The sequence below is a fragment of the Drosophila ananassae genome, chromosome 2R (genome assembly GCF_017639315.1).
Source record: "Drosophila ananassae strain 14024-0371.13 chromosome 2R, ASM1763931v2, whole genome shotgun sequence".
Classification (NCBI taxonomy): Eukaryota; Metazoa; Arthropoda; class Insecta; order Diptera; family Drosophilidae; genus Drosophila; species Drosophila ananassae.
In genome coordinates, this window is record NC_057928.1 from 5,962,827 (window position 1) to 5,982,036 (window position 19,210).

General features: G+C 45.3%; 3 protein-coding genes across 4 annotated transcripts; all 3 read right to left on the reverse strand.

Moving 5' to 3' along the window:
* Nucleotides 1-653: 653 nt before the first annotated feature.
* LOC6493805 (chitin synthase chs-2) lies at nt 654-8,917 on the reverse strand. Its single transcript, XM_001958437.4, has 10 exons — nt 8,783-8,917; nt 8,476-8,717; nt 8,237-8,406; nt 6,921-7,047; nt 6,566-6,772; nt 5,986-6,161; nt 5,246-5,794; nt 3,880-4,120; nt 2,029-3,258; nt 654-1,967 (listed from the first exon to the last, which is right to left on the reverse strand). Exons 1-10 carry the CDS (start codon nt 8,824-8,826, stop codon nt 766-768), a joined length of 4,188 nt encoding a protein of 1,395 aa, XP_001958473.1. The 5' UTR covers nt 8,827-8,917; the 3' UTR covers nt 654-765.
* Nucleotides 8,918-10,143: 1,226 nt separating this feature from the next.
* On the reverse strand, nt 10,144-15,207 carry LOC6493804 (organic cation transporter protein). The gene is made up of 5 exons (XM_001958436.4): nt 14,672-15,207; nt 12,235-12,460; nt 12,002-12,105; nt 10,995-11,946; nt 10,144-10,932 (listed from the first exon to the last, which is right to left on the reverse strand). Exons 1-5 carry the CDS (start codon nt 14,923-14,925, stop codon nt 10,705-10,707), a joined length of 1,764 nt encoding a protein of 587 aa, XP_001958472.1. The 5' UTR covers nt 14,926-15,207; the 3' UTR covers nt 10,144-10,704.
* Nucleotides 15,208-16,130: 923 nt separating this feature from the next.
* On the reverse strand, nt 16,131-19,174 carry LOC6493803 (solute carrier family 22 member 3). 2 transcript variants are annotated; one of them, XM_001958435.3, is made up of 6 exons: nt 18,622-19,174; nt 18,316-18,550; nt 18,145-18,248; nt 17,288-18,063; nt 16,555-16,736; nt 16,131-16,495 (listed from the first exon to the last, which is right to left on the reverse strand). In XM_001958435.3, exons 1-6 carry the CDS (start codon nt 18,855-18,857, stop codon nt 16,319-16,321), a joined length of 1,710 nt encoding a protein of 569 aa, XP_001958471.2. In that variant the 5' UTR covers nt 18,858-19,174; the 3' UTR covers nt 16,131-16,318. The 2 variants fall into 2 exon arrangements, with proteins under 2 accessions (XP_001958471.2, XP_032310839.1); XM_032454948.1 differs by lacking the exons at nt 16,131-16,495; nt 16,555-16,736 and adding an exon at nt 16,923-17,161.
* Between the last annotated feature and the right edge of the window lie 36 nt (nt 19,175-19,210).

Consider the following 19,210-nt stretch of genomic DNA (forward strand, 5'->3'; position numbering starts at 1 on the left):
CGGTTCTCCCTCGCTCCCTTCCTTTTTGGCCACCCAATTCATTACTTAGCCGTGTTCTTACATGCTGAGCACTCGTCTGCCCCTCTTATCTTCTGCCTCAGCACTTTACAAACCAAAGACAATCCACATCCTGCGGCCATAAGTTCGTCCTTCGGTGGCTGCTCATTCCGCTCCGGGCCATACCCCTGCCTCGGCCCCGAACAATGTATGCGCACTGCCAAAGTAAGTCCTTGAAGCCCTCGTGCTCGTCCTGCCGCCGCTCCCGCTTCTGTCCACTCGTGTCACTTGACTCACTACTTTTTGCCCAGGCAGTGAAAAATTCACTTACAAAACACTTACGCCGACACCTTGCCACGCCCACGCACCGGTAGGGGCGGCAGGAAACTTGTGCATTGCTGCAGAAACTTCATCAAATCCAAGCTAATCACACTTTGATTTGCATTTTGTAGCGAAGAGGAGCGGGAACTTTCCCGGGCAAAAAGCGCATCGCCACCACGAGGAGCACTTAACTCTAAGCGTTGCCTCGACATTGATGAATGACGGAGTCACCACCCACCACCTCCCGCCCAGAGCCACGCCTGCATCTGGTAATTATGCTAATGAGATGTCTTCAGTTAGAAGGGAAGTAAACTTGGCTGCCTCTGCCACTTGAGTTAAATGCAATTAATTATATTTTTTATGCCATCAAGGTCCATTCGGAGGATTCGATTATACAATAGATAAAGATGTACATATAAAAGTAGTTCAGCATCTCAGCCTTCCGGTTTACTTGGAATTACGATTCAGATTCTGGGGGTAATACTCGGTGTCCTCGTAGCCACCATTGTCGTAGGCTTCCAGGTTTCCTGGTCCACTGCAATTGGGAAGAGGGTTCACACTCACCACTGGTGGGCGAGTGCCCGCCTTGGGCGTGGGAGTGCCTCCGGGCGTCGCCGCCGCTTTCACGTCCGCCCTTACCTTTGATCGGCGATCCTGGAAGAGCTTCACCGACTTCCGATTCAGAGGCAAGTTCCCCAAGTTAAGGTCCTCTTCCCCCAAGAAGCGGCGCTTAAAGTTAAATACCAAGTTACTGTAGTCACTCTGGGACCTGTTGCGGTTCTCGGTGAGGCGCCAAATAGTTTGGCGGCGATGTGAGCTCTCCCGATACTCCCCAGATCCCTCCCTTCTATGGGACGACACCTCATCGTAATGGGGCTCCTCCTCGTCGTCTTCCTCAAAGAGTCTCTTGGGACGTTGCAGCTTACGGGCTATGTTCACGGCACTGCCCTTCAGCTCGTGGGCGGCGTCCTCGTCCGTAAACTGTCCATTAGACCGAAACCAGTCCACCGGAGTGGTTGCCAACAGCTGACACAGCGTGGCAAAGCGGTGGAAGAACATGGCTATGAACTGGATGATCAGGATCAGGCCAAAGAATATCACGAAGCAGAGTCCGATGGGGTCCAGCTCCTTATACTGTCTGTAGATATCAACCTGTAGGTTGTCTCTGTCGAATGTGATAAAATCCGAGGGATCGATGGGCCAGTTCAAGTGCAGGAACTCCTTCTTTAACTGCAGCAGAAACACAATCAGGACGAAGATCGCGTTCACCATCACGAAGGCGAAGGCAATCATGTTTCTCAGCTCCTTCAGGCCGTCGTCCATAAGCTGTTTTTGCTCCCGGCTTAGCTCTAGAGGCTTCAGATACTTCTTGATCACGTCCTTCCAGAACCGGTTCTCCATCAGCGATATTTCCCCCAGGTCCGATTTCACTAGCAGTGGATCGTCCAGCCAGCCAGGAGGAAAGATCTTGGCACCATTAGACGTCTCCTGGTCGTCGTCTTTAATCGTCGGAGCTTCGCGGGTGCCCCAGGAAACGTCGTTCATGTTGAAAACCGAGTAAATCATCAGCAACATGTACATGGAAGGGATAGTGATGTAGTAGATGACGCCACAGAGCAGAGCCCAGAACTCCTGAGGATGCATAAAGCCTAAAAGTGAAACAGAAGACTTAAAATGGACCAAACTAGTCCGAGTTGTAGCATTCCTCACCTGCAATTGTGATCTGCACCGCCACCAGAAGGAAGAAGAGCGACGCTGGCGCCAAGGGCCCATCCTCCAGCATCTGAACAATGATGCCAATAAGAACCGCCATCATCACCAGACAGTAGGTGGCACTGATCACGAAGGCGATCAGCAGTTGGTACTTCTGTTTTAGGTAGACGCACGACAAAATGAAGAGGAGAATGGGAAAGAAGTTCCACAGGAATGCGGTCCAGATGTCGATGTTGAACACCGCAACTAGGGCACCCACCATCATGAGGAAAATGGTGCCCGGGCCCAGGACCGTTCCGATCATCAGCATGCCCTGGTACCACACGTACATCGTCGATATGGAGTTGTTCTTCCGTACTACCGTTTTGGCGTCGGCCAGGATGTCGAAGATGTTGGCAATGGTGGAGGGCACCCAGCGGCGCCGTTGGTTGTAGAACTCATTGAAGCTCTCCGGAGCGTGGGTGTAGGCATCCGAAGCAGCACAGTATTCCACCCGGGAGCCCGCCTTAAGCAGCAGGGTGCAGAGCCAGCGGTCCTCACCCTGATCGTACTGCACCATCTTCATGGCCTCCGAACTGATCATCGTGTAGCGCTTCATGACGCTGTTTTCCATGAGGGCGCTGGCCCGGAACAAGCTGAAGCATCCAGGACTGCAGAGCACGCAGCCAATGACGTGCTCTGTGGCCTTCTGTAGCCAGTGACCGATGGCGTACTCGAAGCGCTGGTACCACACCATCGGCCCCCTACCCACCGGGTGGATCCGTCCGCAGGCGGCGCCAAGCTCCTCCACCGCCTTCATCCGGTCAATCAGCAGGTGGACAGCCCTGGGCTGGAAGTCGATGTCTCCGTCTAATGCCAGGATAAATGTATTCTCTGCAATCACCGCTTTTCGACGCGGATGCAGATGAACCGTATCCATGATCCGGTGGCCGAGCAGATAGTACATGTACATCACCTGGGACCAGCGCTTCTTATGCCGGATCTTGTCCTTGTTCTTCAGGTGGGCCACCATCTTGGTACGGCCGGGAAGCGTCCAAACCAACCGACCCCCATACGGTGTATTAATCTTCAGTGGAGGCTTAATCCGTATGTTTACGCCGTAAACCTCAAAGGCCGCCTTGTCTATGGTGTTGATAAGGATCTTCACATAGTCGTTGATTGGAGGATTGTGCTTGTTTTCACATTTTTGGGGGTCTAGTACGAAGGCATCGTCGAAGAAGATATTAGCTGTGGAAAGAAATGTAAGGAAAATGTAAACAAAAGGATCTGCGAATAAACTAGCGAATATCCTGAAGTATTCAATCCTAAAATAATCACTAGTCACTAGAAGCCGAAAGAAAATCAGCTTCAAAACATACACAATTAAATTTGGGTTTAATTTTAATTTTTTTCATTAATGACTTTTAGCCAAGAGTACCAGGAATTAATGGTTTAAACTTCAAAATGAATCAATAAAATTAACATAGGTCATAGTTCATTGAAGTATGAAAGAAAGTGACACATTCTTTGGACAAGTAACGGGTATCGTACAGTCGCTTCGCAGGATTATCTGCTCGTGTATATATGCGGGGGTGGAATTAGTGAGATCGTAAAGCTGTCGCAGGCAGTTGCCAATGCTTGGCTTAGTGCCATTTTGGCAAGCGCGGAAATGAAGTCGCCAAAAGTTATAAATAGAGCTGGAAACAGCATCTCGGGCTTGCATAAATTTCCACTTTGACACATTTTATATGTGCAATGCAAATGCTGAGCCACTGAGAACTGCAGGCGACAGCGGCAGACACTGCGACTGAAACCGAAGCTGCAGCCGCACCTCCATTTGCATCCAAGTATTTTGACACATTTACATACTTTCCAATTCATAGTACTCGTCGTCCGCCGTGAGATAGGTCCTCGCCATGCGCCGGGCACATTGATCCTCATCCAGACGCAAAATCGACTTGAGGAACTCCATCATCTCGTCCTCGGTCTCGTGCCACATGGTGGCGCACACAATCAACTGTGGCACCTTGTCCTCCTCCCGGATTTCCCAGTTTGCCTTCATGTCTTCCATCTCAACCAGCTTGGGGTCGCTCGGGGCGGGGCGTTCGCTCTGTGGAGTGGAAAAGATTGAGACAGAAGGGATGCAACTGGGTTTAGTTTAAGCTCCGAATAATTGCAGTGGATATCAAGTGTAGTGCGGAAAATCAAATGCAGTACTTGCGGCGAATGCAGTGATGATGGGGGATTACGTTTCTATCTCAATCGTAGGGATTTATACTATAATAAATAAAACATGCTGTGACCTCAACTTTAAATAGTCGCTTATTAAATATTCATCCCCACTTACGGTACATTTTAAATATGATTAAAAATTGGCGAATAATTATGTTCGCAAGTGAATTTTTGAACATAAAATCTTGAAACATAAAATCAGTATTACCTTTGGCCCTTTGCTGACCTTTGAATTTTAAATACTGTATAGCAGACTCGTTTATACTCTAAAGGTGATATATTTTACGGCTAAAGTACATTATCCATCAGGATTATGTTATCCCATCTATAGGTCGCTTCATACTAAACAATAAAGAAAAATATTGCCTACAGATTATCTCTGTTGTTTGATGCCTTTTACTCCTCTCTCTATACATTAAAGTGTATTGCCCCTTTTTAACACGGAGAATAATAAATTTTGTCCAATATCGTGTGATACTCATTATCCTTTTAAGTTTTTTTGAGTACCTCATTTCAGGACTCGGAATTACTAAGTAAGTTCGCCCGCTTTCCCAATGACATGGGGACATTACGAATGCACATAATTCGCCGAGCCCTAATTTATGCCTTTAAAATCAACTCATATGCCCTGATTTTAATTACTTTAATGTCTATATGGAGCGTAGGCCCCAAAAACATGCGAGTAGAGCTGAAGCACTTTTAATTAAGTTTACACCCACCGAAAACCCTAGCATACCATCCATCCGCCCCATGTCCCTTTGGCCTCCGCGGGAATGGAAATGGGAATGGGAAACGCAAACATTTCCTGAACTTTGCAGTTTCCCCGTCATTTAACTTAATTACATTGCCTGACATTTGAAGCGCACATCAGTAGTGCGAGCAGCTCCGGAATAGTCCTCGAAATAGGTGAATGTGGGCGGGGGGATTGGCGAAAGGAAGAAACTTGGTGGGATGATTGATGCCAGGCAGGCGCCTGATTGCAATAATTCATTATCACGCCCACCTTGATTGCCAGATACTCCTCGCTCCAGTCGACAATCCGGCGGTTCATCATCGAGCACTGGTCCACCAACAGGCCGCAGTACCAGGGGCACACATAGAGCTTCTCGGTGGGGGCGTTCTTGTCGTTGCGCGGCTGCCAGATGTGCAGGCAGGTCCAAACCTGGGCCAGCCACCACAGTGGCCACAGCCACAGGGCCCACTCCAGGCACGCATGGCCCAGTTCCTCCAGATTCTCGCCCAGCGCCCTCAGCCCGAGGTAGTCCGGCAGGAGGCCGTGCAAGGCACAAGGGTCTGTCGCCCTCAGCTGGGCCAGGAAGGTGGCCAGGCAGACGGTAACGGGTCCGGCCAGAGTGAGGGGCAGAGTACAGCTGAACACCTGGATCTTGATTTTGCAGGCGAACTTGCCGAACACGTGGCACAGGTACGCCGCCCCCACCTGGACCGCCAGCGCATAGACCATTGCATTTGGGCTGGATTGCATCGAAGTCCTCACTGATGAGTTGGCCAGTTGGGTTGCGTTGAGTGCATTGGAATCCCCGCCGGCGGTTTTCTGCAAAATCACAGCAAGAAAATTATATAGAATACTGGAACAGAAACACTTAATCAGATTCAAAATCATTTTATCCATATTCGAATATAGAACTCGAACACTCAAACATTTGGATACTGCCTATAGTTTTTAATAAACTACTTCTAAGCTCTAATTTTTTCCCAGTACTTATCGATTTGGGGTGAACCTACCACTAGCGTAATGAGGTGAGGCCTCCAGGCATCCAAAAACAGAGAAAAATACGAAAAGAAATTCTGGCCGTGCAGCAGAAAGCCCACGCCTGCAAAGACCACTACCTTCAGGGGTGCCAAGTACAGGTAGGTGTGGTACCGGGATCGGGTGCAGCGGATGGTGCGGATGATTTTGGCTGGAAAATACAGAGAACAAAGACATCAAAAGCTACAAACGGAACTTCAATGAAACTGGCTCGAAAAATGCTAATCAGTTTGATCAACAATCATTTTAAAGACATGCGTTTGTTAGTAGGTTTTCAGAAAGCCTCAATCCCAAAATAGCCAAAGGTAGAAAATTTAATTAGACAGCCCTTGATTTTTTTATTTATAACTTTAGAATAAACAAGAAAAATTATCACAAATAAAAAGCACAGACTTTTAAGAGGTATTGATTAAATATTTGATTCCGCTTTTCAAGCATTTATAAAACGAGACTTTATAGGTTTATACTCGTATGTTGTCATTGTTTCCACATTGTTTAAGAAATGTGAAGTCCCCAGTTGTTTATTTTTTGTCGCAGTTAATGGAGCGCACTTACCGATGCCATCGTGGGGGCTGGCAAAGTTCTCCCACCAGCGGAACGATATGAGCAGCAGGGGAAGGACCAGCAGCCTTAGCTCAAGCTTGTCGCTCAGCGCGGGCCACACCAGGAAGACGCTTCCTTGGGCAATCAATGCCAGGATGGAGAGGAAGAGAACCGCGCTGTTCACCGACTTCCAGTGCAGCCATGTCCCCGTCAGCAAATCTGAATCGCCAAATAAAGGGGGCAATCAATTTAATTGTTGTCAATCGACACCCAAACACCGATAACACAACCAGCTGGTGTACAGGTGGAAGGGGATCTCGTCTCAGTTGCCAGTAGTGCAGGTGTACTTGTGGGTGTTATTACTCACTGAGCAGGGCGGGCACGAAGCAGACACAGCAGTTCAACATAGCTCCTCGAGTCACATCCAGGGCAGGGAGCACGGTGAAGGTGAGCAGTGCCAGACCAACGACGTGCAGGATTTCGAAGAGCGTGACCTGATTAGCGAGACTTATCAATCAATCTGATTCTGGATTAGTTAGCGTCGTTCTGCGACATCCCGCAAGCTAAAGCTATCGATTTGTCGCGTAAGGAAAGTTATCATTTTACAAAGTAAATAGGTGTACATTTTTAAGACAAAAATGAATTTTGTATTCCATATACCCATTGAAAATAATATATGAATAAGTTTATATGTACATTGCACATAAACAAAACAAACAAGAAAGGAATGCTTAATTCATGGGAAGTAAAGCTTATATACTCATGCAGTTAAGGGTAGTGTTTCTTGTAAGAAATATTTGGAAATATCCGATCCATTTTTTGTATATGAATTTTTAATAAAATGCGACCTCGAAAATACCCAAAAGTTTTCGATCGTTAATTTAGCGATCGTTATAAGCTGTATTAGATCAATTGGCCATAAATGGAATCCACAGGAAGTCCCTTCTCTCCAAAACGCTTCTAAAGTCCGAACCAAAGTTATGGAACCTCTGATCGTTCAGTTGTACATATGACAGCTAAAAGATATAGGGGAGCGACCTTTATTGGCATTGTATGCAGTATAAAAGTCAGAATGGCCGATACTTGTAATGCAAATAAAGGTGTGTACAACGATTGGAGAAATGAATTCCCGCGAGTCTAGACGCGGCACTTTTAAAACTCTTACTCTATAGTATTATTATATAGAAAATATAAATTAATGCTATAGGTCTGTCATGTTTAAAAAAAAACAACGATTTATTTTTGAAGCCCAACACCAAATGAATAAACGAAGGAATATTTCTGAATGTCAAAGTAGTTCTGTTCAGGAGTCGCTTTCCAATCGCCTTCAAATTTTATCTTTTTTACGTTATGAATAATGTGATATATAAATTGAATTAGGTATATAAGAATTAGAAGTGATAACTGGCAAACAATAGAAAAATAAAGCTTTAACACGAAAGCAATAAAAACGTGATATTCCTTTCTTCAAAAAAACAACGCAATAAATATTACTTTAAAAGTTGCTTAGGATTTTTAATCCAAAGAATGGCCAAGATTATGTTGCACTTATACGTTAATTGAACAAAAGCGACACAGAATATATAACCCTAATAAATTTAATTTATTTTATTGTTAAGAGCTACTCGACAATAGTTTGATTACTTATTAAGTAACAATAAGAATGGGATGTATTTTACTCACCAGACCAACCTCCAGTCTACTGGGACGGCGCTCCCTCTTGAACATACAGATCCGCAGGGCTCGCAGGAATGTGAAGAGCTCTGGGGCGGCGAAGGCAAAGACTAGGGCCCAGACCCAGGCTATTTGATCCAGACGGTTCCGGGCTGCAATCGCCTCGCCGGTCTGGAGAACTTAAAAGGTAGGAAGGAACACTCCCGATGGCAAATCACTAATCCAATATTGACTTGGCATTGACTCACGATACTTGGTGCACACTTGGACCCGCGGCCCGCTGCCACTCGAATTTCCGGCCATGTACAGATAAACCAGGTTGGCCAATACACTCGTGGCCAGAATCACCACAAAGACCAGAAGGTAGACGAATAGCTTGAAAAGTTTCAGAAGGAACTGCAACTTCTTCCAGTCGGCATCCGAGCCACTGGCCTTTTTGGAAGGCGGGTCCTGAAAGGAGTCCCACAACGCAGGCTGATCGTGAAGCATCCTGGAAGACGGATGCAAGTGCATTGCTTGTGAGAAACACCACTGACGGATTAGGACACAACCCACCGATTATGGCAATAGTAGCCTCCGGTCTCATAGTCACCACTCATGTTGTCTCTCCAGGAACTGAATGGGAACTGATTGGCAATCAGCACTTCGGCATTGCCAATTGTCGGTAGATCGTAGATAAGGTTCGTGGCGATATCATCGCAGAGAGGTATCAGCAAACGCCCAGCCCCCTCATATGAAACCCACCTCTAATGAATCTAATGGAAGTAAGACAATTAGCATCAAATCGAATCACTGCCGAAGCAATTACCATTTATGAGAAAGAGATACGACCAATCGCAAGCAAGAGAGTTTCTTATTGCAATAATAAAGTTCGTGATTACGAATTGTGATTACATTAGGCGTACAGGGAAAGGCCCTGAGTGCATTTTAATAGCTTAACAAGTCAAGAGTTCCTTTGTCAGACTCAGAAGTTTGTTTCTTTCGAGTACCTTTAATAAACATCTGTGTGATCGAGCGATACAGGGATACAGGGAAAAACATCGAACGATGTATACAGTAAAAAAGGTAAAGAAGACTGGATCATGTTTTTGTAGTAAAAACTATTATATAATTATAATTATAATATAATTTTTGGACCGACAATTTAAATTAAAACAAATAAAGGAAAACTAACTTCGGGCGGAGCCGAAGTTTATATACCCTTGCAGTTAAGGTTGTTCCATTTCCGATCGTTCAGATATTTGGCGTCTAAAGGATATAGTCGGCCGATCCTTATAAAATTTGGCAGATTTGATAATATTGCCCAAAATGGAATCCGTAGAAAGTCCCATCATTCTAGCTTAAAAAACACCAAAGTTATGCTGATTCCGAACGTTCAATTATATGGCAGCCATAGAATATAATCGACCGATCCTTGTGAAATTTGGAAAATAGGATTATTTTGCCTAAAATAGAATCTGTACCAAATCCCATCTTTCTAACTTAAAAAACAAAAAAAGTTATGCCAATTCCGATCGTTATATGACAGCTATAGGATACAGTCGGCCGATCCTTATCAAATTTTGTTCATAAGATATTTTGGCCAAATATAACACGTGTGGAAAGTGTCCCAACCCTCCTTAAAAAACACCAAAGTTAAGGCATTTTCGAGCAATCAGTTATATGACAGCTATAGAATATAGTCGACCGATCTCGGCCGTTCCGACTTATACCTGCAAAGAAAAGAAGGATGAAGGAAGGATGCAAATTTTCAAAGTATGCAAAAGTGGAGATATCGATCTAAAACTGAGAGACTAGTTTATATCGACTCAGGAGGTGATCTTGATCAAGAATATATATACTTTATAGGATCGGAGATATCTACTTCACTGCGATGCACACATTTGACCAAAATTATAATACCCTTTTCAAGGGTATAAATATTCGGTAACATTTATTTGTGAGATTAAGGCCCAGTATGTGGCGCCCTCAAGCGGCGGTAGAAAAACTATTTTGGTATGTAAAACACACAAGGCATTGACTGTCAAAATCATTTGTAAAATGTATTTTTCGACCAACAATAGATGTCGCTTGAACGAGTATACACTAAAAGATATTTTCAAACATAAGATTATAATTGAAATTTAAAATTCAAAATAGTGAACCATTTTTTTGGCCGGACATATTTCCGACTTATGTATGTAGCCTTTATGTTCTTAAATTCTCGATTGGCAAACTTAAAAATCTAAGTAAATTAATAAAATATTTTTAAAAAGGTAGCATGTGCCTCCAAAATAAATGGTATAAATTATCAGAGCAAAAAGGCAGCCTGGCATATAAATATCACGAATAGTTTGTTGTGCACACGATAAAACTCGGACTATCTTAATTAAATAAACAATATTAAAAATCAACAACAAATGCATCAGCCTTCACTATGCCCAACTCAGATTTGGCGTTCCTTAGCCTCTATGCAAGCAAATAATCTCGTATTATCCTTAAAGGACTTTTCGGGTGGCCTCCCCCTCTCCGTGCCGCTTCGCCGCGGCCTTCGCCTCCTCCTCCCCTACGACAGCCTGTCGCTGACGGTTGGCCAGGTCCAGGGCCTCCTCCATGGTGGTGGGCAGCACCTTGTCCGCCGTCTCCGGAAAGGCCAAGGTCAAAAAGCCGCTGATAAGCGCGAAAGTGGCAAACAGGATCTGCGGGGCATAGATGTAGTACTTGGCCTGAAAGGAGGATAATAATGAAATTAAGAGTTGACCATGTGACAGGTAGATTCGTTTCTTACCAGAAGGGGAGTCTGCGGGGCGATCATGGAACCAATGCGACCCACCATGGAGCAGAGCGACAACAGGCTGTTCCGCACATTTGTAGGAAATATCTCGGAGGTAAAGAAATACAGGATCTGGAAGCTGCATGTAATGGCCAGCTTCCCTATTAGGAAGAGGGTCAAGGCTCCCGCGTAATTATCTGCTCCCACTCCCGCGGAGGCGCCCATGCAGATTGCGCAGAGCAGCATGGAGGCGCAAAGCGAGTAGCGCCTGCCGATCCGATCCATAATAACGAGGGGCAGTAGCAGACCCGGTACCTGGATGACACCGTTTAGCATGAAGTTGGTGTACTTGTTGCCTCCCAGGTTGACCGAGTTGAGGCTCAGTCCCAGGGCGATCAGAGTGTGGGTGAACCAGCAGAGGCAGCAGTTGGCGATTCGCAGTGCGAAGAACCGCACGGCCTTCCTGATGGGGTATTGGCTCTCATTTGCCTGGCTTAGTTTCTGTCGATTGTTGGCAATCAGCTCCTCTACTTGTTCCTCGGGCAGTGGACGCCTGTTGGTGTGCGCCGCCTTTCGCAGAACATCGGCGGCCTTCTCCTCGGAGCCTTGACTCAGCAGCCAGCGCACGCTTTCTGGCAGGATCCACAGGAAGAGGACCTGAAGTACGGCAGGCGCGTAGAGTACGCGGAGCAGCCAGCGCCAATTCTGCACCTGCGAGGCCAGGAAACCGAGGAAGGACTCTCCCAGTGCGTACGCGATTGTAATTATAGTGGCTGCTGCCACTCGTCGCTTGGGGCCCACCAACTCGATGGCCAGCAGGAAGGCGGTTGGAAAGAGGGTGCTGCCCACCGCCATGTCCAGGAACTCGAACACCAGGAACATGTAGTAGTTGCTCGACAGCGACCGGATGACGCCCATAATGGCGCTTAGTGTTCCGGCATAGGCCAACATAGTTCGACGCCCGTAGCTGGAAAGTCGAATCAAAGTTAAAATAAATTTGAAGTCCTGAGTGACGAGCGTACCGATCAGCAAAGAATCCTCCCAGAGGAATGCCAACGAACTGGCCCACATTGTTGATGGTTCCTACCATTGTAAGCTTCCAGTCATCTTTGCAGTAAATCCCAAACTAAGATTTAGAAGAAAATAAGAATAACCATTTAACTATTGGACAATTAAAGGTTTAAGTTCAGTTTGAGTTCATCAGCCTTGCCAAAATTAAGATCAATCTTTTCTCTAAAAAATGTCGTAAGCTTACCTCAGTGGAGATGGTCTTCTCCTCATCCCTGAACTTGAAGTCCTGCCCGCAGGTCTCCGTGGTATTGGAGAAATATTTAGCATCGCAGTAATCAGAGGACAGCTCCGATTCATCGGCCACATAGCGATTACAGGAATCCCACGCAGAGTTCTTATACGGAATAGAAAAGTTCAACCAGCTCTCTTCGTATAAACTACTGGGACTGTCGCACTGCGTAACATTGCACCTGAAGAAAGGATTTATATCAGAAATAAAGGTTAAGGAATAAATCTCATGGAAATAAGGATATATGTTAAAAAAAAAACTTTAAAAAACCCTACATTAGAATCTTAATACACAGAATGGGAAAATAATCTTAAGCAATTCTAAGCAAAAATTGGCTTTCCCTTCAAAAACTTAACTAGGGAATGGAAAAGAAGGAACTAGATTAAAATAAAAAAAAAATAACTCTACTAAGTAATATGATATTACTAATCTATATATATAAAAGAACATCGTGTTTTATGTTACACCACTTATAAATCAAGAACGGAAGAACAGATTTGAGTGAAAATTGGTAGGGAGGTAGCTTAGAGCCAGGAGAAGGACATAGGATACTTTTTGTCCCGTTCGACAGCGTTCCTCCCTTTCCTCCCTGGCCCATACTTTTTTATTTAGGCAGACAGCTAAGAAGAAAATGTCAAATGTCAAAATGTCAGTTACAAACGAAGTCAAATTCATAGTCAGGCTCTCAAATTTAACAACGAACCAAAAAGATTGTGTTGCGCTGAAATCAATATTAAAACTATTTCTATTAAATAAATAATTAACAAGTGGATTGAAGTGAAGTGAAGTTTAATTAATAATGCCGCGACCAAGACGGTCGAATCTTTCCCGACAAAGCCGTAATGCAAGAAGAATACAAAATATTGCATATGAAAGGACTGAAGAAGAACGAGAAATTGCACGTGAACAGCGCCGCAATAGTATGGCTCGACTTCGTGCTTCTCAAATAGATTTCAATTTGCGACGCAGATATTTAGCTGATTTGAATCGAGCTGCGTTTCGATACGATTGCAGCAATGATTACAGCTTGCATCCTAGCGTTTGCATTGTGCAAATGGACGTTGTTTGCGAGTATTGTGGTGCATTAAAGTTTTCCGGAGAAACGCCTGGATTATGCTGCGTTAATGGTAAAGTGAAATTGCCAGTGTTGACTCCGCCACAAGAGCCATTGTATTCATTGCTTTGCGGCGAAACACAAGAATCATTGACTGCGTCACAAATGAAGATGAAGCCACCAACTATCCAATTGAATTTTTAAACTCTTTGGACGTGCCTGGCTTACCACCGCACAATTTACGCCTAAAGGTTGGCTCCGTAGTAATCATGCTTCGAAACATAAACCAACCAAAACTGTGCAACGGTACGCGTTTGGTGGTTAGTAAATTGATGAACAATGTAATTTACGCTACGATAATGATAGGAAAATTCAAAGGTGAGGAAGTTCTCATTCCGAGGATCCCGATGATCCCAACCGATATGCCGTTTGAATTTAAAAGACTTCAATTTCCGATACGTCTTGCATTTGCCATGACAATCAACAAATCACAAGGCCAATCCTTAAAAGTTTGTGGTTTAAATCTAGAACATTCATGTTTTTCCCATAGTCAATTATACGTGGCATGTTCACGGGTCGGAAGACCATCTGCGTTGTTTGTTTTTGCGCCTGATAATAAAACAAAAAATGTCGTGTATCACAAGGTGCTTAAGTGAAGAGCAACCTATGTACTAAAATACAGAAATAATAATGAATGATTAAGGAGGAGAAACAAAGAATATTGTATACCCACAAGTATTACAGAATTTAATTAATTTGAAAATTATTCTTTTTTGTTTGACTTATTTTTTATGCGTGCAACAACAATATGCCACAGCGAAACGTGGCAGGGTACTGCTAGTATCTAATAATGAAGCAAAAGGCGTTCTGAAAATTTCACAAAAATTCTGATTCTGCGTTTTATCTTAAAGATTAGATTAAAGATGGTATAAAATGTGTTTATTTTGTAAAGATTTGTAAGAGTATCTTTGCTTGTTGGTCCTCTTTAATAATACTATAGGTACTAGAATGAAAAACAATATACAAAAAAATATAAATACATTAATAAGTATATGCCACAACGTGGAACCATATACGTAAATAACGAATTCATTCATTATAGAACATATATTAATATTGACGAGCAAAAACTAAAAATTGAAAGGAAATCCTCTGAAATCTGAATAAAATATTTTTATGATTCAGTTTGAAATTTTCCAGTTGATAGCGCTTAGACTTTAATGGATTTATTTAAAGTAAAACAGAAAAAATTTGAAGCAATTGACCACACGATATAAGAAATGATTCTTCTTTCACTTGAAATATTTATTTATATTATGTTTTTGGGGATTCGCTTACCTGTGGACTACTGTGCTCGCAGTGAAAACGTAGGAGATCGAAAAGAAGGCGTTGAAGAGCATGGGCACGCACAACAACACGTAGTTGATGATCTGGTAGCGTCCGAACTGTCCGATCCTCACCAGAATGGCGTCCAGCGAGTTGTCCTCGTCGCCCTGTGCGGAGGGAGGACCTCCTGCTGCCTCTGCGTCCACATGGCCGTTACCTGCGGCCTGCCCTGGAGCGGTACCGTTTCCGCTCTTCTGGCTGGTCATTATTCAATATCGAGACAGAGTGTTCGAAAAGGCACGTGGTAGAATGCACTTTCTAGTGGCTGACGGATGCGTGTTTTATAACTCGCGCAGTACCCCGCAGATCCCCTTCGTTGCTCGCCAGTTGCCGCGATCCCCCCGAGTTTCGATCCGGCCGAAGCTTTATTTATAGACGCTCTGGAGCGTCTTGCTTGGAGCAGTGGCACTTTTTGAGTGACCGAATCCGCTTCTTGCGCGCTACATCGCACCGGTTCCTCGGCGCTCTCAGCTCGGGCAGAGCACTATTAGTGCTCTGGCGCTCTTTGGCGCTCTGGCTCTGGCTGGTGGCGTACCAGTGCGTTACTATTTTTAATCTGTCTGCTCGTTTCCATTGCCCCTTCCGCAACTTCCCACTCCGCACTCCCGCGCCGTGACCTTATCGGGCCCAAAGTTATCAGCCCCAACCCGAAACTTATTTGCACTTTATTGGGGCGGGATAGCGTTTAAAAACAATTTAATACATCATCGGCATAATCCCAGCGCAACGTTAAACTCTGAATGGGCATAGAACTGATATGGGAACTGGTTTCGCTATCTTTCAGACGGCGAGACTTGACGTCTGAGTGGGAGGTTGGGCGGTTTTCATGTACAGTGACACACAAGTACATGCGAAACAGCTGTTGCCACCTGTTAGCTGATTGCTCGAGTGGGTCAACAAGTCAACAAGTTGCCCCGACCTGTGCTCCGGTTCTTATCTTACACTATTTACCGATGTCATTGACTTTGGCACATGCCCTCGAATGTGCTCGGGTTTCCTCTGGCACTCCACTTTACAGCTGACTTAACCGGGGAGGAAAATATATTGTAGATATGATCCAATATGAAAATGAACAAACAAGCCCGGGGCCTGATTGACAATCCGTTCGGCTCGGTTGCCGAAGCAGATTGATAAATCAATGATACGATTCGGACCACAATAAGGGGAGGCTCAGTGAATTATTGTCGCGCTGTAATTGAAAGCTGCGAGTCGTAAATCGATAAAATGTCAGTAAAAGGCTAGTCATGCTGCCACTGATAAGCCCTGTTTCAGATTTAGTAAGATATTGGACACTTGCCCGAAATCAGTTTCCTATCTCGAATTATCTCGCCTCTTAGGTAGCATTTTAATCAAATAGGAGTGGGCAACTAACATGCTTTGCAGCAAATAGAACTCAAAATTTAGGAATACATATTGTGAACAATTAATTTTTAATAGTACTATCCATTTTGATATAAATCGAGAATTTTTAAAGTTACTCAATACTTTTTTAAATAATCTTACATGATATTCAGTACATCAAGACTGGACACTTCTTTCTTTCCCGACCATTGTTCTGCAGCTCTGATTTCCGATACCTGAGGAGCCTCGCACTATGAATTAGGCAGCAGACTTACAAACTTTCTCTCTCGGCATGCTTCTGTCCAGGGCACGCGCCTCCTCCAAGGTGGTGGGCAGCACTTTGTTGGTAGTTTCCGGAAAGATCAACACCAGGCTAGAGCAGATAAACCCAAACAAGGCGAAGAGCAAGTGAGGGGCGTACTGATAGTAGACAATCTTCAAGATGATTGATATGATAGTTATTAAAGGTAATCAAGAATCTCATGGTTTGTTACCAGAAGAGGCGTGTGCGGAGCCAACATAGATCCAAAGCGACCCACAGAGGAGCAGAAAGAAAGAAGGCTGTTTCTGCAGTTCGTCGGGAAGATCTCCGAGGTGAAGAAGTACACAATCATGAAGCTGCCCGTGGAGGTCATCTTGGCCAGGAAATACAGGAGTGACGATGTCAGGGGATAAACTAATCGGAGAGGAAGAATTGTACGAAACAATGTTAATAATCAATCGATTCTATACTTCTTAAAGGCAACAAAAACAAGAAAGGAAAGCTAACTTTGGGAGGAGCCGAAGCTGATAGGTCCCCCCTTATAATGGAATTTCGCCAAATATGGAAATTTAATTTCCGAACGTTCAGTTATAGGTGATCAGGAGGTCATTCTGATTAAGAATATATACACTTTATAGGGTCGGAGATGTCTTCGTCACTGCCTTCCTCACTTTGTCCCATATACAATTGGAACTTAGTTTTTATCAGCATAGGGCTGTACAAAGTCAAAATTTGAACCTGGCTAATTCCATTCGGTTGGGACTGATCATAAATGCTTATCATGAATATACACACTTCCGGGAAGAATATTTTTAGTCTTCTGGGGAATCTATTAATTACTGAGATGGGCGAAAATTAATCTTAAAATTGACCCTAGGAGCCATGCTTAAACTGAGAATGGACTCCGCCTAATGATATATTCGGATCCCCTTAAGATGATAAGGCCTTTCAGGCTAGCTACTCACCTTCATCCGTGGCTGCCGCCGCCAGAAGCAGAGACGCGCAGCTAAACAGCGAGAAGCTGAGTGCCCACCTTCGACCGACGCGGTGCATCAGCGTGGTGGCCATCAGGATGCCCGGCAGCTGCATAAGGCCCGTGATGCTGAAGTTTTCGAACTTGCTCCCACTCAGCTGGTCAGCATTCAGGCTTAGGCCCAGACAAATAAAGGTGTGGGTGAACCACACGAAGCAGCACAGGGCGATGCGCCACCCAAGGGCCTGGGCGATCTGTCTGACTGTGTAGTGTCCACCGGGAGCGGAGGACTGGGCTTCCACCTGACGGTTGGAGCGGACCAAGTCGTTCAGTTGCTGCTCCGACAGGGACCGCCGGTTCACCCTGGCCACTCTCCTCAAGGTTTCTTTGGCTTCTTGCTCCATCGATTGGCTGAGCAGCCAGCGCACACTCTCCGGGAGCAAGCAGATAAAAATCAGGTGCAGCAGGGCGGGCATGTAGAGGACCCGGAGCAGCACTCTCCAGTCAAGCAGGTAACTGGCCAGGTAACCCAAACCCGCCTCTGCCAACCCATAGGTCAGGCTGATCATGGTGGCGGCTATTACGCGCCGCTTAGGTCCCACCAGTTCCACTGCCAGCAGAAAGGCAGTGGGAAAGAGCGTACTGCCCACGGCCATGTCCAGAAACTCAAGGCCCAGGAAACTGTAGTAGTCCGGGGCATGTGAACGAGCCAACCCGGCAAAGCTGCTCAGGACTCCAGCCAGAACCAATATTGACTTGCGGCCATATCTGTAATAAATTAGTGAACAAAAAATAAGATTTGGGAAGCTATCAGGAATCTGTCATACTGGATTTCTTCCGATTTCTTACCGATCCGAAAGGTATCCTCCCAGGGGTATGCCCACAAACTGTCCAATGTTGTTGACAGTCCCCACCATGGACAGCTTCCACTGATCGGAGCAGTAGATGCCAAACTAGGGAATTCGTATTTGCGTGGATTAGTTGCTTAATGCAGACTGATTAGGAGAATTCTCAGCTCACCTCGCTGGCTATCGTGCTCTCGTCGCTTTGCAGCTTAAATCCCGCATCACAGCTAACCCGCTGACCCACATCGAACCAGCTGGCATTGCACTCAGCTTCGTTCCCCCAATCCCCATCAAGCATCACAGCGTAGTGCTCGCACTGATCCCAGGTTCCGTGGCGATGCGGGGTGGTGAAGTTGAGGAAGGGCTCGTCGTAGCCGGTCTCCAAGCTGTCGCACTGGGTAATGTTGCATCTGGAACGGTGGGGTGGAACCTTCTCCTCTGAGACGCGGTCCATTTAGATCTTACAGATTTTATCACCCACCTGTGCGGCACTTGCCCCGCCGTAAAGACGTAGGAGATGGAGTAGAAGGCATTGCAGATTATAGGCAAACAGAGTAGCAGGTAGTTGGAGATCTGAAAGCGACCAAACTGACCGATCTGGACTATGATACTATCCAGCTGGCTGTCTTGAGTTGCATTTTGAAAGCTGTCTTTGGCCTCCGGGCCGGACTCTGGCTTCTCCTGAACCACCTCCAGCTTGGGTTGCAATTTCAGCATTCTGTTCGGTTCCTAAGCCTCCAAGCGCCGATTTGTGAATGAGCAGCGGCTCAGCCTCCGACTTTGGAGAAGCGCGGTCGAAGACCCATTTTGTCGCTCTTAATTGGCAACGCTATTCCCGGCGAGGGGTTGGTCGTGCGGTCTGCCCTGGGGCTAGACTCGAGGCTTTTTCGCACGTTCAATTACCTTAGCACGCCCACAGAGCCGGGATTTAATTGCCGTATTAAGTAACCATAAGTAAGTGAGCTCGAGAACTACACCGACTGCGTCCGGCAGGTGAATAAACTGCCGCGTTGTCACACCAAGGGGCCATTGTAATATAATTATGTTTTTATTGTTCAGATTCAATGCAA

Excerpts from the sequence above, each read along its gene's own strand:
- LOC6493805 (XM_001958437.4), bottom strand. The coding sequence starts at position 8,826 with ATGAGTGGTGACTATGAGACCGGAGGCTACTATTGCCATAATCG. Across the intron at positions 8,718-8,782 it reads GGCTACTATTGCCATAATCG|GATGCTTCACGATCAGCCTG; the intron begins GTGGGTTGTGTC and ends TCCGTCTTCCAG. Across the intron at positions 5,795-5,985 it reads CTCACCTCATTACGCTAGTG|AAAACCGCCGGCGGGGATTC; the intron begins GTAGGTTCACCC and ends GTGATTTTGCAG.
- LOC6493804 (XM_001958436.4), bottom strand. The coding sequence starts at position 14,925 with ATGACCAGCCAGAAGAGCGGAAACGGTACCGCTCCAGGGCAGGCCGCA. Across the intron at positions 12,106-12,234 it reads AGAAGACCATCTCCACTGAG|TTTGGGATTTACTGCAAAGA; the intron begins GTAAGCTTACGA and ends TCTAAATCTTAG. Across the intron at positions 11,947-12,001 it reads GGAGGATTCTTTGCTGATCG|CTACGGGCGTCGAACTATGT; the intron begins GTACGCTCGTCA and ends TCGACTTTCCAG.
- LOC6493803 (XM_001958435.3), bottom strand. The coding sequence starts at position 18,857 with ATGCTGAAATTGCAACCCAAGCTGGAGGTGGTTCAGGAGAAGCCAGAG. Across the intron at positions 18,064-18,144 it reads GGAGGATACCTTTCGGATCG|ATATGGCCGCAAGTCAATAT; the intron begins GTAAGAAATCGG and ends AATTTATTACAG. Across the intron at positions 16,496-16,554 it reads CTCCGCACACGCCTCTTCTG|ATTGTCTACTATCAGTACGC; the intron begins GTAACAAACCAT and ends ATCATCTTGAAG.